At 37.5% G+C, this 14,492-nt stretch overlaps 1 protein-coding gene across 1 annotated transcript in view; it reads right to left on the bottom strand.

The window, feature by feature from the left end:
• Nucleotides 1-14,492, bottom strand: part of ofcc1 (orofacial cleft 1 candidate 1) — a 129,242-nt gene that overhangs the window by 23,348 nt on the left and 91,402 nt on the right. Inside the window, exons 18-20 of the mRNA XM_088918171.1 lie at nucleotides 9,282-9,500; nucleotides 6,642-6,894; nucleotides 4,640-4,803 (exon numbers count right to left, since the gene is read on the bottom strand). Of these exons, the coding sequence (XP_088774297.1) occupies nucleotides 4,640-4,803; nucleotides 6,642-6,894; nucleotides 9,282-9,500 (636 nt within the window). The remainder of the gene's footprint in view (nucleotides 1-4,639; nucleotides 4,804-6,641; nucleotides 6,895-9,281; nucleotides 9,501-14,492) is intronic.

The raw sequence follows: 14,492 nt of genomic DNA, 5'->3' as shown, positions 1-14,492 counted from the left end.
ATGTCTGAGATATATATATATAAAATCCTAGGGGGTTCACAAACTTAAACTGAAACAGAAAAATGAAACATTCCTAACACATTTTCATAGAGTCGTGACAAAATAGTTTTTTCTCTGTTGCATTGTGATATTGCAATCTGCAGTGCTAAACTGCATTAACTGCAGTCTGGCATGGAATGATGAGTCAAAGCAGCTTTATAGCATTGAAAGCATGCATAAATTTCAAAGTTTGAAAGCTGTTTTGAAAAAGAAGAATTGTGCATAATGCTGATGCTTTATTTTATGAAGTATTGAAAGCATGCAAATAAAGGCATATGTACATACAGTAATAGTATCTAACATTAATAAAAGCAAATAGTAGGCATGTGTGATGAAAATAGTTTCATTTAGATCATATTTTTATATTTAATAACACAAACACTTAGTATTGCACCTATAATTGAGTATCTTTAGGCAGGTTTGTGCTGAAATATATTAAAAAGATAAAGGATATAATTTTTATACCATGCTTGACCTCAGGCATTGTATTAAAATACATTTTTGCACAAGTTATGCTGGAATTAAGACACACACAGGAAAAACATAAAGAACAACATTTATACAACATAAATAACCATACTTATATCTGTGCTCTATAGCTGATATTCTACAGTATGTCATTTAGTATTAATCAATCATTGCATGTTGTAATATGTTCAGGTATTATGTAAAGGTCGGTTCTGATATCTATATAGTTAATTTTTCATATGTACAATAATTATATTATCTACTAAGAAGTTCTCAAGTCTGATTCTATTTTTAAATTAACATTTTGCACGACCAGATTGTGACACAAAAAAACAATTTGCAGTAATGTCATAATGTGCACACATATGACTTGTCATGTGGGCAATATTAAAGGATTTGGAGCAATTTAGTAATTACACTCCCTCTATATTTGGTCCCCAATGGAAAATTTGCTTTTCACAATATTTTTAACACAGCATGAACCCATTAGCAAATAAGAGGCGTACATGTATGATGAGAAAGAAAAAATATATATACATAAAGTAAAAATATACAATCAGTTGTCCAAATTAACAGGTTGCTATCCATGGAGATAAAATATAACTTACTTCTCTTTTACACAGAGAAAGCACTAATATTGTGTGTAGTATGAACTATACATTTTACATAAGAAAAACTCTTAAGTGTATATCGACCTTGTGGCATTGCTAGAATTTTAATTTGGTGCCAGATTACATAGCCTTTTGGAATTTATCTTAGACTTTGTGTTTGAAAAACTACTATGATCATTTTTACATGCATTAGACACTCCTATGATATGTGCTTGGCAGCAGTAAAGCAAGTCGTGTAGTTTCCCTGCTCATAAAGAAAACGGGGGAGAAAACTGACTTGTTCAACACAGACTTATTCCATAGCCTTTACTGGGGTTCACCTAATGACAGCAGGCAATGCGGTCTGTCAGACAGTTTTGGAAAGAGCTCTTCTTTCAATATCCACAGAAACGGGGGATAACAGTACCTCAAAATCACTGTAATGCAATAATGCTGCTATCAATGTCACATTGCATACCTTTTATTTTTGAAGTTACACATGAAAAATCAGTAAGATATTTTGGTTCGAATGTACCAGGGCTGCCTAAAATGTAATTAAAAAAGGATAACAGTTCATTCTATCTATACATATTGCCTGAGGGTTTTTTTAGAAATAGGTCACACACTATGTCACAGCTCTCCATGACAGCCAATAGGAATGTGTAACCCATAAAATTATCAACACTCTTCAGCTCCCTGCCCTACATTTGATACAATTCACATCACTGTGAGTGGCAGAAGTCATTATTTGTGGCTCATGTTTTAATATTGCCCATTTAGTCAAAAGTCACACACAGTGCTTACATAAATTAGATGTCACACTTTACTTAGTACACTCCAGATTGAGAAGTGATTAATTCAATAAAGACTAGTCTATTTCTGAGTTGTGTTTCATGCATTTCTTGTTTTTTTACATACTGTAATAACAATGTTTGGTTTTTACTGACAGCAATGTAGGGGTTCATTACCTAGAATTTGCCTTGTGTTCATTTCCCATTCTCTTCTCATTTAAGGGGGGTAGGAATTCTCCAAAGTGTAAAAACAAATTTGCTCAAAATTTAGAAATAATGAACAGAGTAATTGTAAGCATCTTCATCACCAACACCATCTATGTAGAACATGTTAAGATTCCATTATTTCTCACTTTGGAAGATAGTCCGTGAAAAGTACTGTATGAATGATGAAACGGGGGATTTAGTAATGCTGGGTGGTGGAAGGAGGTTATACTGCCATTACATAACCAAAGAAGAACCACTGACACTGTCAAGATGACACAAGAGGTACTACCCTCAGACAGCTGCATAGGAGATCATGATACTAACATCTTTCTACACACATTGGACATCTTTGTTGTTGTGTGCTAGTGCTCAGGTCTTGAAAAGTCAGGAAGTTTCAGACAGGACTGTAGAACTACACGTCCTCCAGTTCTGCACACCATCGACAGTAAGGCTTATGTTCTCAGAGTTTCTGCACCTGCAGCCCAGGCAGTTGCTATGTTTCTGTCAAAGTAAGGGTCAACTTCGACTTTCGCAAATATCTTTTGTGTGTTTCTCCAGCTGCCATCTTGCCAACTGATTTTGCCACTGTCTGTCAAATAAGGGAATGAAATACTCAAGTTGATCGGCTCAAGTATGGAGCCACCTCAGATGTTTCTTGTTCTGACAACGACTGGACTTTAAAAATCTGGAGACAGTTCCACCAATTATGGAGGAGATCGATGATTGGTATTGATAGATAGATATACTGTATTTAGCAAACTTACAATCTGCACTTGCTTAATACTCATGACAACAATAAGAATGGTACATACTGAATTATTTTTTAGATGAGTTCTATTTAAAAAAAACACCATGAACTTTGTCATTGTACCATATGCAATTCTGATACACTGAGTTAGAGTCTCACAAAGACTTATTTACAAATACATCATACATCAATGTGTAGACAGCTTAGATGTGTTTCTGGAAGAGCTCTGTTCTCTGTTTGCACTGGCAGAATTTTACTGCAGGGTCTGAATCCAAAAATATCCAGTGATAGTTCATAATTCTGTATGGTTCTTTCACAGCGCTTAAATGTTGTGACACTTTTCAGCTACTAGGAAGGTCAGAGACAAATTCAAAGTCAGCCTAAAAGTGGAAGAATGGCATGATGCAAAGTTTTTGTTTGCATCTGAAAAAAAGAAGAAACTTTCAAAAGAGAGAGTGAGTTTCGAATCATCGCATTTCGCATTTCAATCGCATTTCAAACCTTCGCATCTAAGGTGTAACAGAACATTACAAACTGAAGATTTTGAACACAAAGTCTTGTCTTCAGGTGTTTCAGGTTGTCACCCCAGTCCTTGATAAGGTAGAGGTGGTATATCCAAATCAGCTGCAAATCACACTTGCTGACAGGCAACCTCGTCGCCCCCAGCAAGGGGACAAGCCAATTAAACAGCACAAAATACAGCAAACTCGTAAATCAAAAACAGAACAATCAAGCAATATACCTAATACTCAAGGAACTAAAGATTGTTGACTAAATTCAACACCAATACATACACAGGAGCAAAGAAAACGTTTATATTTTAGCTCCATCTCCTCACCCACAAACTACTGCTACTGACTGCCAGGTTTTAAGGACGCTCTCAGATTGAAAAGATGTAGCCATAGCTATTTCATCACTACAGTCTGGACCTCGATGTTACCCCTGATGGTACAGTCTTCTTCTTTTTGGTCTGAATCCTACACATGCAAGACACTGTCTGCATATAGTGAATGGGTAACAGCTCAAAATCAAACCCCAGATGCGCTGTGCTGTGGCCCTTCTGTTATGTGTCTTGTCAGATCCTTAGCTGTTTGTTATCACTATAGAATCATTTGTAAATGCGAAGTGTACTCATTGTGCTGTTGCAGAATCCTTTGCCTCCAAGAGTCACCTTCTTTCCCAGGGAAGCCAACCATGTGGTGAGGTTAGGATGAAGCACATGGTGACCATGCGCTGAAGTGAGTCCAGAAACCCCAGAGGTAAGTATATCAGGAATCGTGCCTCTTGTGTGGTGACTGACTACAGTCCTTAGCACAGGGGTCACTCCAGTGAAACACGCCATTCTGTCATATTTTTGTATATAAAAAGGGTATAGGTGCATACCAAATATGGCCAAATGGCCTCCTCTCAATTGTGACTGCATGTTCTTATATACAAAAATGTTTGCACACAAAATCATTTCTTGATCTATCACTGGATGAAAGCATCATCTAAACTCCTTGGCTTCTCTCAACCCCTTTTCAGGAAAACACTCCTGGCTTCTTGAATCCTTTCCTCTTCTTCTCGACTCATTCTTGTCTCTCTGGATTTGTTCTGCTGCTTCTTTAGTCCATTGCTCAGCTGTTCAGCCCACTGCCACTTGAACTTCAAGATGTAACAACATTAAACATTATTCTGAATGGTGGAGATTTTGTGTTCATGTTAGGTTCCTAAACCACGGATTTGTTCTGCACCAAAAGTAGTCAAGAAAAGAACTGAACACCACTCTTAAAGCAAAAATCAAGGTAAATTCTTACCTGAGAAAGTAAATATATATTGTAGTGCAGGAGCAGATGAAGAGGACAACGTAAAGGAAGAGTGTGATCATGATACCCAGAACAGCAGAGTTTCCAGTTCGGTGGAAATGCCAGTAGAGTTTCATCACATCTGCTATGGGCTCCTCTGCACTATAGGCAAGGTGCTGAAAATTTGACAGATATTAACATATAACAATACGTTGCAATATAACGGTTTACAGAAGTAGAATATTATTATTATTATTATTAGTAGTAGTAGTAGTAGTAGTAGTAGTAGTAGTAGTAGTAGTAGTAGTAGTTTAGGAGATGCCCTTGTCCAGGGTGATTACAAAATATAAAGTAATGCAATACAAATAAAATGATGAAACAGTGAGGCAGGCGCATGTTAGATGTGCAATGCCTGTGCAGAGCAGAGCAAGAAAACAGCGTGCAGAATGTCCAGCATGCAGTAAACTATGGGTAGGTAAATAAACTTTGATGACAGTGAAGAAGGAACACCACTGAGCAGGGCGCAGGATCTGGCATGTGTGAGACAGATCACAGGCATGGTCTAAAACACATGAGTCCAGAGGAAGTGCCAGGAGGTGGTCCAGGACTGAGCAGTGGGTAGCTCACTCAAGCACTGCGGATCCAGGGACAAGAAGGAAAGGGCCCTGCAGCTCTGGGAATGGAGTCTACAGACCAGAAGAGAAGACGGAGAGGACAGGTCAGGAGGGGGCTCAGGGGGACTGGAGACAGACCAGCGTGTCAAGCAGAAAGAAATGTTTTGAAGTGGAAATGGATGTATTGTATGTATGCAGCTGCAGGAAGTGTATGCAAGGAGAGGTGAAGTCTCTCCTTGAGACCAGGGAGGCCAGGGAGACATTGACATTCACTCGAATATTATCCTGATCGCTCCCCCACATTTCCTCAATTTTGCCCATTAAGAAAGAAGTTGCCTAAAAGAGGTTTACGAATGAAGGTGTGATCAAAGACTAGGTTGTATTAGCGGGAGGGTAAGAGGTTTGTCAGACGTGCTCTTATAAAACACACACGCCAGGCACGAGCTAGTGGATACTCTTGCACATTTTTGAAAAGAACACACTGAGAACACTTTTCTTCCATGTCAGGACGAAACAGTATTTCTATCAAGACATAAAAAGAAGAAGCCTGAGTTTTCTGAGCATTACCCCGCACACATAAAACTGCCTTAATCACTTCTACTTTTGGTAAAGAGGTACAGTTGATATTGAGTTAGTTGCTTTTACAACTTCTCTGAAGCTGTATTTGAGTTACTTTTGTTTTTTATATATAAATACTGTATGTATAAAAAAAATCTAAGTTCTATTAACTTAATGTAATAAGAGTGTTTGAAAATAACTCAGCCCTTGCATTAAGTAAGGACGTCTCATCACACATTTCTTCCTAATGAAGAAAACTTGGTTTTATTACAGAAATACAATCTTTAGTAAATTATGCAAGTATTTGTAAAATACAGTAAGTACACTGTCTGAGTCAGTGTATGATATTTTAATGTCATTACTAAGATTACAGCAAAATTACCTTATATGTGGTGAATTGGCACAATTAGATTAAATTCAACAGTAAAGCAAAATCTACTACAAGCTATATGAGCTCCAAACTGATGTGCAGTTTAAGTATTGCTTCAGGTAAAAAGCAAACATTCTCATCAACAGTACTTAGCAACACAGTTCTTATTATGGTTATTTATTACCACATGTATCATTATTACAGCTAGTAATGGAAAAAAAACCAAGGAAATAAAGTTGTGGTGTTTTCTACATACATATTCATCTCAACGGTACATCTCAAGATTCCCTAAGCTACATCAGGAGGAAAATGGCAAAGAATGCACTAACTGCAGCCAAAAAGATATACATCTAACCTTGGCTGTGGCATCAGTTTTTTTTTTCTTTCTCTTGTTGTATGAAGTCACTTTTCTAAGATAAAGTGAACTTCTATTTAAAGTGCACAAGTGTCCAAGTTATTTTCAGTGACTTACCCCCAGGATTGCATCCACTGCAAACACTGCCAGAGGGTCGAGCACTGTCCACACTCCCATTGCCATGATAAACTTTGACAAGAGGGAAGGGAGTGAGCCAAATATTAGCTGACAGCCCCATCTGATCAGAACCATAAGTAACATAACTACATTCAAGGTTAGGGGTCCCACCACTACCATCGCCAACTCCTCGCGGGTATGAAGCAAGGAATTCTGGTAGACGACTTTCACCGTGTGAAGACAGAACTGGAATCTGTGGATAAGGCACAAGGAAGGCGAGTCTGCAGAGTGTTTACAGCACAGGGTCACATTAGCAAATAACATATTTTCTCTACTGCTTAAAAATCATGGTAGAAAGACCTACTGTATAGGCATTATGGGGATTTTTTTCCAATTACAAATACAAAACTTTGCACTGGTAATGGTGTGATTATTTCACTACAGTTACACATATTCTACTGTATCCGATAGCAGAACTACAGCAGAACTTGACTATTTTGGTGATGCTACAGTAGTACACCTTCACCTTGTGCAATTACATAGAAATTACTTAATACTTACATATGGAATTGTGTGTATATGCATATACCAGTAAAATACATTACATATCAATTGACATTGTTCATATTAAAATTGTAAGGAGGTTCAACTATTTACTGTCTTATTACTTACTTATTACTAAGTAATTACTATGTAATTACACTGTGCAAATGGGTGCCTCATGTAAAGTGTTACTACTTTTTTGCCTCTACGCAATGCCCAATGTTTTTTTTTTTATTCTCATGAAAACAATGCAGAAGTTTAATCTGTTTTGTTTATATCTACTCCGGGAGAAGATTCAAATTTCAGATATCTTATTCTTGTGTTTTATCACCTTTTTGGTTTTTCTATACTCGATTTCTCCGGTGTCATTTAATCTTGCTCCAGCCTCTCTGTGCAATGCCCGTCCATTAGCTAGTGTACAGACGGACATATGGCATACTGGTCATATGCTGTTGCTATTTCCCTCACAGTGGTCTTCTATTCTCTTTTTTTGCCCTCTGATCACACAACCCTTTTGCTGACCTTCGCAGATTTCTGTACAAAGGTTTCACTTATTAACCGAAACCGAGTGTCCGATCTCAATGCTGCCTCCGTGTCCCTCACCAGCTCTGAAGCTTTCCCGGATGAAACCTCCACACTTAACAGGCCTCAATGCCCTGGAAATGTCACAGACATGATGGCACACCCTCGAACCCCAGATGGCGCGTGAAAGAGGAGCCCATCTTTAGACACGGTGGTTTTTCCCAGTGTCGAGAGAGTGGCGCTGCCTGTGCTCTGAGCCCATGGGAGACCGTTGCGATGGTCACACCTAATTAATTGAAAACATTTGACCTGCGTTGACCAGCGAGGCAATTTTATATCATGATGTTGAAGTCTCTGACTGCCTTAAAAGCTCCCTGATCTAAGGAAAAATATCATTTGTTTGGCGTAGTTTTTTTTTGTGTATGTAATGAGGGGTTCTTCTCTCCATTTGGAATAGACTTTGCCATTTTCAATGACAGGATTATCTTCTTTGCTACTTTCTCCTTGAGTTATCCATCTTATGTAAAACCAGGTCTATTTCACGTTTTCCAGACACTCATAAAGATCAGATTTTATCCCAGTGTTGCATTTGTCTTACTACCTTTCCAGCCAGCATCCTGGATGTGATTTCAAAAATACCTATCGACATTCACCCTCATTTCTGGACCCCGATTCCAATGTGTTAGACTATCTCATACATCTAAAGATGATACCCATTCTGCTGAACAAGACATGCAAATACTGTCATGCAATCTTCAAAAGAAGCACAAGAACAAGAAATCCAGGACAGATGCCAACAACTCATCCAAACGTACAACGAATATTTGCATGCTGTCAAAGAGACCAAAGAAAGACTGATGAACTAGTAATTTAGAATGTGTTTACCACTGTCCCTACACAATTTAGGCTTCTGCCAGGCAATTTTGATAGAAATGCATGTAAAATGTAATTTACTAGTGTATCGGATCTCTGTTTAAAATCTTTCTTTACCAATACAATTAGAAACCTTTTTTGTTGGCAGGTGTTGCTTATTACTGTAAATTGGTTTGCATAATTTCACAATACAGATGCATGTGCAACTGGAATTTATGGCATGATTTCTTCCCCCATTTGACTACGTCCTTCATGGAGCTTGACCGTTGGCTCTCGGTGGGTTTAGGCAAACAGAGACAGTCATCATTTTTACTGTCCCTACAGCTGCAGTGATATGGTCAAAATTATCCATGACAAAAGGCTTAAAGAACACGCGGGACAAATGGAACCTGCCATTCTGCTAGTATGTTCCTTTATAGTTGTTTGCAGAAACAAATCAAATCCATGCTCAAGATATTTAAAGCTTTTTTTTTTTTCAAAGACGCACCTTTCCAGAAGAGAGTACAGTAGATCTTTGATAAGATGAGGCCTAAGCTGGTATGATTTTGTTTGGTTGCAATCTCTTTAGCGTTGTGTTCTTTAAAGATGATTGGTGTTGAACCGCAAATGCAGGGCTATAAAAATGCTGCTGCCTTTGCCAGTTTCAGTCTTCCCTTCCGAGCTTTAATGCAGAAGAGGGATATCAAAGGAAGCAAAACTCACTTGTTGACAGGAACGGAGATGGCCTGGAGGAAGAGCCACTGGCTACAGTAATGCAGGTAAAGCCTCAGAAACCAGATGAAAGTGAGGAGCAGCATAATGAGCCAGAACTCTCGAGAACGCCACTGTGACAGGCCCAGCTCTGACAGAAGCGCGCGAAGGACGAATTGTGTGTGCTCAGCACCTCTCCGGCCAGACCTCCCCCCGCAAGAGTGCCAAGACCTGAAAACAATACAGGAAACGTCATCTCTGCTTCCAGCGCCTGATGAGAGTTGCAGTTCTCCTGCAAAGCAAAACAGGCACCTGTGCTCAACCCGTCTCTTTATTAAAAGTTAAAAATGCTATTGCGGATTTCCGTATTTAGGGTGGTGCATGAGTGTGTGAAAAAAGGGGGTTAATGCTCAAGCCTTCGTAATACGCCTCAGTGCTCAGATGACTTCAGCAGATATAAGAAGATATTATAACACAGCTACTGTCCATTAACTCACATTTGAACATTGCAGTTCAGAGATCTTCACAATGAAATGTCAATTTATATTTGAAATGGCAATGAATACAGTTGCATGAATTGAGCTGAATCATAAAATTAATTGTTAGGAGAATAAGAATTGTTTTTAGCCATCAATGAAAAAAAGCAGTACTTCTGTATCTGAGTCAAAATGACAGCGGTTTACAGAAAACTGAGCCAAAAGATGTTGGGTGCCAACAATCTTACACCAAGTGAGAAGTAACTAAATAGAACATTTTTCCCCTGAGGAAAGCATTTTCTCCAGTATTTCACTATTGAGAATTATTGGGTTTAGCTAAAGATTGCCTTGAATTTTTTAAAAAACAGATCTACAGTTTAAGTACACGTAAGTATAAAATGCATTGCATTTAATTAGAATTTCTAAGAAACATTGCTTTATTGTACATATAAAGCCTGAAATTATCCTGCTTAAAAATACATGAACTTATTTTACTATGCACATTATGCATCTAAACGTAAGAATGTTCATATAACTCCAAATCTCTATTCTGCTGTGTGTTTTTTTTTTCCAATCCACCCGAATTTTCCCTCAGCAAATACAAATACGACTAATATAATTGGATTGACCTCTATGAAACAACAAAATCTGCTTTTGCATATACTGCATGTGAAAGTAAAACTACACTGTAGACAAAAAAAAACCTTCTGTGCCAGAGCAGGAGACAAGATGCTGTAATGTCAAGTGGCATTATGTAGAAGTGGTAAATAAAACCTGACTTCAATCTTCCATTTAATGAAGATATTGATGATGCATGAATATAAATATTTTTAGTTGTCTTTCTAAAAGTACTCTTCAAGGAAGAAGCCCTAACCAGATGTGAAATCTGTTATCACCAGTGAAATTATTTCATTTTTGCACCTTCAATTATAAAAAAAAACTGGATGGTGGAGGAGGGGGCGAGTGTCTTGTAGGCACAGTGATTTTGAGTCCAATAACAGAACTTGTCCGTTTAGGCGTGGAATTACATGATAGAAAGATTCAAAGCTAAAGTTATTACTTTTGTTAAGGATATTAAGCTCAATGTTTTTTCAGAATGATTTTTTCCAATTATATTCATCTAATTTTGAGTTGGGATGTGAAGGAGGGTGTAGGGGACTGGTGAGGTAATCTGCCAATCTGTTTGTGGTTCTCTCTTAAAGAGCACTTTAAAAGTTGAAAGTTTTGGTTTCTGAACTCTCACATTTTACAGCGGGCTAGCAAAATATGAACAGTGATTCATAAATTGAGAAAAAGGCTTCAAAGATCTGACCCTTTTACATATGTTATTCATACATCTGTCCAAACTACAGAACTCAGTGGTCAAAATACAAACAAAATTACTATGGTAGCAAATGCAGATTGAAATGAAATTTAGAAAAGAATCATTTTCCACAGCCAGAGAGATCCACAGTATCTGCAAGACACAAGGCACGAACAAGGAGCACATTAATCCAGAGACAGTGGCAGCCCGAGTATAACCAGCACAAACGTATTTTAAGCAGCTACAGCTGCAATGATGTCCAATATTTCTTTTACAGTAGACGCAGGACTTTTCAAACCACTTTTCTTATTTGATAATTTGTGCATGCAACCTTTATCCTATAAAAACATGCAGATAAATATCTTTACTTTGATAATCTGTGGTGATATAACATAGAAATAAGAGTTAATGCATTTTAAAAAATGCACAAAGTGAGCAGCAAGTGGAAACAAGCATGAAGTGTTCCAGTTGGCATTCTTACTGAAGGACTGTTAGTGAAGTAGTGGCATTAGGTTTCCAACAGATTTATGTTTAAATTGCTGCAGGGGAAGGAGTGTGAGGGTAACCCTGAGAAATATTTTAGCCTTTGGTTAAGCTCTAAATCTGGAGCCACTTAAATAATGGACTTATCCTTTATTTTGAGGATTAAGATATTTGCTGTCACTTTTTTTGATTTAGGCCAAGGGCATTGTTTTTGAAAATACCAAAACATTTTTTTTTCCCTTTGAGGTAATGAAGTCCAAACCTGTCTTTAACTCTTAATACACACTGCATTTAAAACAACAGCCCCTTCAGGATGACTCTTTGTATGTCCAAGAAGAACAATGTCATACCCAGGTATACCCTAAACAAATGTTTAATATGTTCATTAATTACCTCCAGTTAATTACCTTAACTCCAGTATAACAAACAAAACATTTCAATGAAGATGAAAATGTTATACACACCAAATAAAATGTACTAAATTACATTCATTTAAGAAAAAAAGTGTTTTTTTACAGTCCCCTGAACGCATAGTTATTTTCACAATAGTCCCAGTGTTTGTGTTATTATTCTTTCCGCGTAATATGTGTTGAAAATTGATGCTTGAATTTGCTGAGGCTTATGCATCACATATCAGAGTGTAGCATATCCTCAACAGTCAGGATACTGTATTCAGTCTTGTTCAATTAAGAACATTACTCTCACATTGTATCTAACTTGCATGTGTGTCATATTAAATCCTTTCATTTTACTTAAAACCTGATTAGATTTACAGGAAGACTGCTTGAACAGATTTTTATAGAAGAACTACTCCACAATGGTCCTAGGAGGTCATGTGATTTCATTCAATGCTGATTTGCTGTAGATGTGCAGAAAAGAGAGATGATTGTGAAAGAAGCTGATGTTAAAATGACAAGATGCTCTACTGCCAAGGAAAAGTTAATCCAAATATTTTTCATCAAAATCAATAACTGTATATTTTAAAAAACTGCTGTGTGATTCATCACGAATGGACAAAGAATGATGAGAACACCTTCGATGAAAAAATGAAGAAGGTTTGCAAAGTGCAAAACATGACTTGATTCAAAACTCAGCTCCTACCCTTGGGTCATTCTTACATGATAAAAGTTGTACAGTTATAAAAACTTCTGAGCTCTGTATTATGTTGTATATTGTTTTAAAACAAATTAACATTCCTGTAAAACACACAAGAAAACACTGAAATACTCTTATAAAGTAAGGAGACAGTTACACAGGAATGCAGATTTTACACATTCTGTCTGGGCTCTTGGAAAGCTTAAAGAAACTCTGCCAATCCCAGAAGCTCTGAGACCTAAGGAAGCTTTATCAGCCTGCAATGGAATCACCTGGTTTATAAGACTAGTGACAATCAAGTAGAAAGATACTCGATGCAATGTCTTTAGATGCTTCTGTGCTACTAAATATTGAGTGAAAACTTTACAACACAATAATTGATTGATTTTCGTTTACCTAAATACAGAACTGCTTCACACTTCAGTGGATAGTATATCCTGTGTGTTGATTAAGAACAAGAAGTGGTTAATTGCGTGCTGAGGAGGAAAGAGTGAAACATAATGTTTCAGTTCTGGTGCCTTCGTCAGATGTGAGCAACTGTGCTTCTGTTCACTTACTGTATATCATCATCAGCTACTGAATTAGACACCTAATCAATCAAAGTGAATAGATTCCTGATTAGAAAATATTCCAATAAATTACACTACTGTAATTTGTGATATTTGATATTATAAAATTATTAAATATTTAATATATTTTAAATGCATACATTACCAACAATATGAGAAAAATGTGGAACAACAATATATACTGTTCCCCAAAATCCACAACACCTTTGCATATATCTACCCTCCCAAAGACTGGCTTCTGTACTGTATGTAAAAAGTTCTTTCCTGCAGACTATTTAATTCATTCTTCTATAATCTCGTAAATGTAAAGATTATTCTAAGCATAGAGATAGCATTGTGCGGTAAACAAGCTGAGATAAAATTTATATAGTTTAATCTTGCAGGTCAGTATCATGATTGCTACTGGTCTGAGATATATTTATATGCTGTTCATGGGGAAAAAGAACTGTTTAATAAGATAGAATATTTTAATCTGTTTTCAGTTATTGATTTTGCACTTCAAAGCAAAGCAGAACACACCCTGTATAGATAATTTCCTGAAAATGTGAAATGTACAGTATGAATTGGTTCTATCACAGACAAATAAGAGCTATTCTCCTTTAAGCAGCCCTATGATCATCCAGAACCAATACTTGGATTGGAAAAATCCAGTATCCAGTATCCAGACCCAGTGCAGAAGCGCATGACTTGTTCTTCCAAGTTAAAACATACGATATATAGACCACGTGCAGAAGCACATTATTTGAGAAAAGAAACTTGAGTTGCCTTTGCAACAGCATCTCTCCTATAGGAGAAGTGCATCTCTGCAGCTTTCCAACACATTATGGTTAAGGACAAATCTCTTATTATAGTATTATCCTCTCAAATGGGGATTTGCAATTTATCATACACAATATGACCTTAAAATTATCTGCAGATGCCTATGTTGCTGTCTGGCTTACTGAATTCTAGACAAACGACAATCAACAGAATTACACACCCATGTGCAGAGCACACCAGCTGCCCTTAGCGGGTGACACAGTGGTGCACAGGAGTCTTTCTCTGAGGCCTCGGTGAGAGTCTCACCCACGATTCCAGTGAAGACCAAACGGCGTGAGCACTGATCCCGTGTGGAAGATTCAAGTGTTTATTACACCCGAGGAGGCTCCACAGCAGAAGCACTTCTTTTTTTCTTCTTACTACGTTTCAGGGTGGAACTGACCTCTTGTTCCTTGGCAGCTCCCCTCCCTGAGGTGGTTATTTCTACACCAAGAGCCATCGCCATGTTTCAGAGAGTGGATTTCAGACTTCATACGTG

This window comes from Atractosteus spatula, chromosome 6 (assembly GCF_055471065.1).
Source record: "Atractosteus spatula isolate fAtrSpa1 chromosome 6, fAtrSpa1.hap1, whole genome shotgun sequence".
NCBI classification, from domain to species: domain Eukaryota; kingdom Metazoa; phylum Chordata; class Actinopteri; order Semionotiformes; family Lepisosteidae; genus Atractosteus; species Atractosteus spatula.
This window is presented reverse-complemented; position numbering and strand designations above follow the sequence as displayed.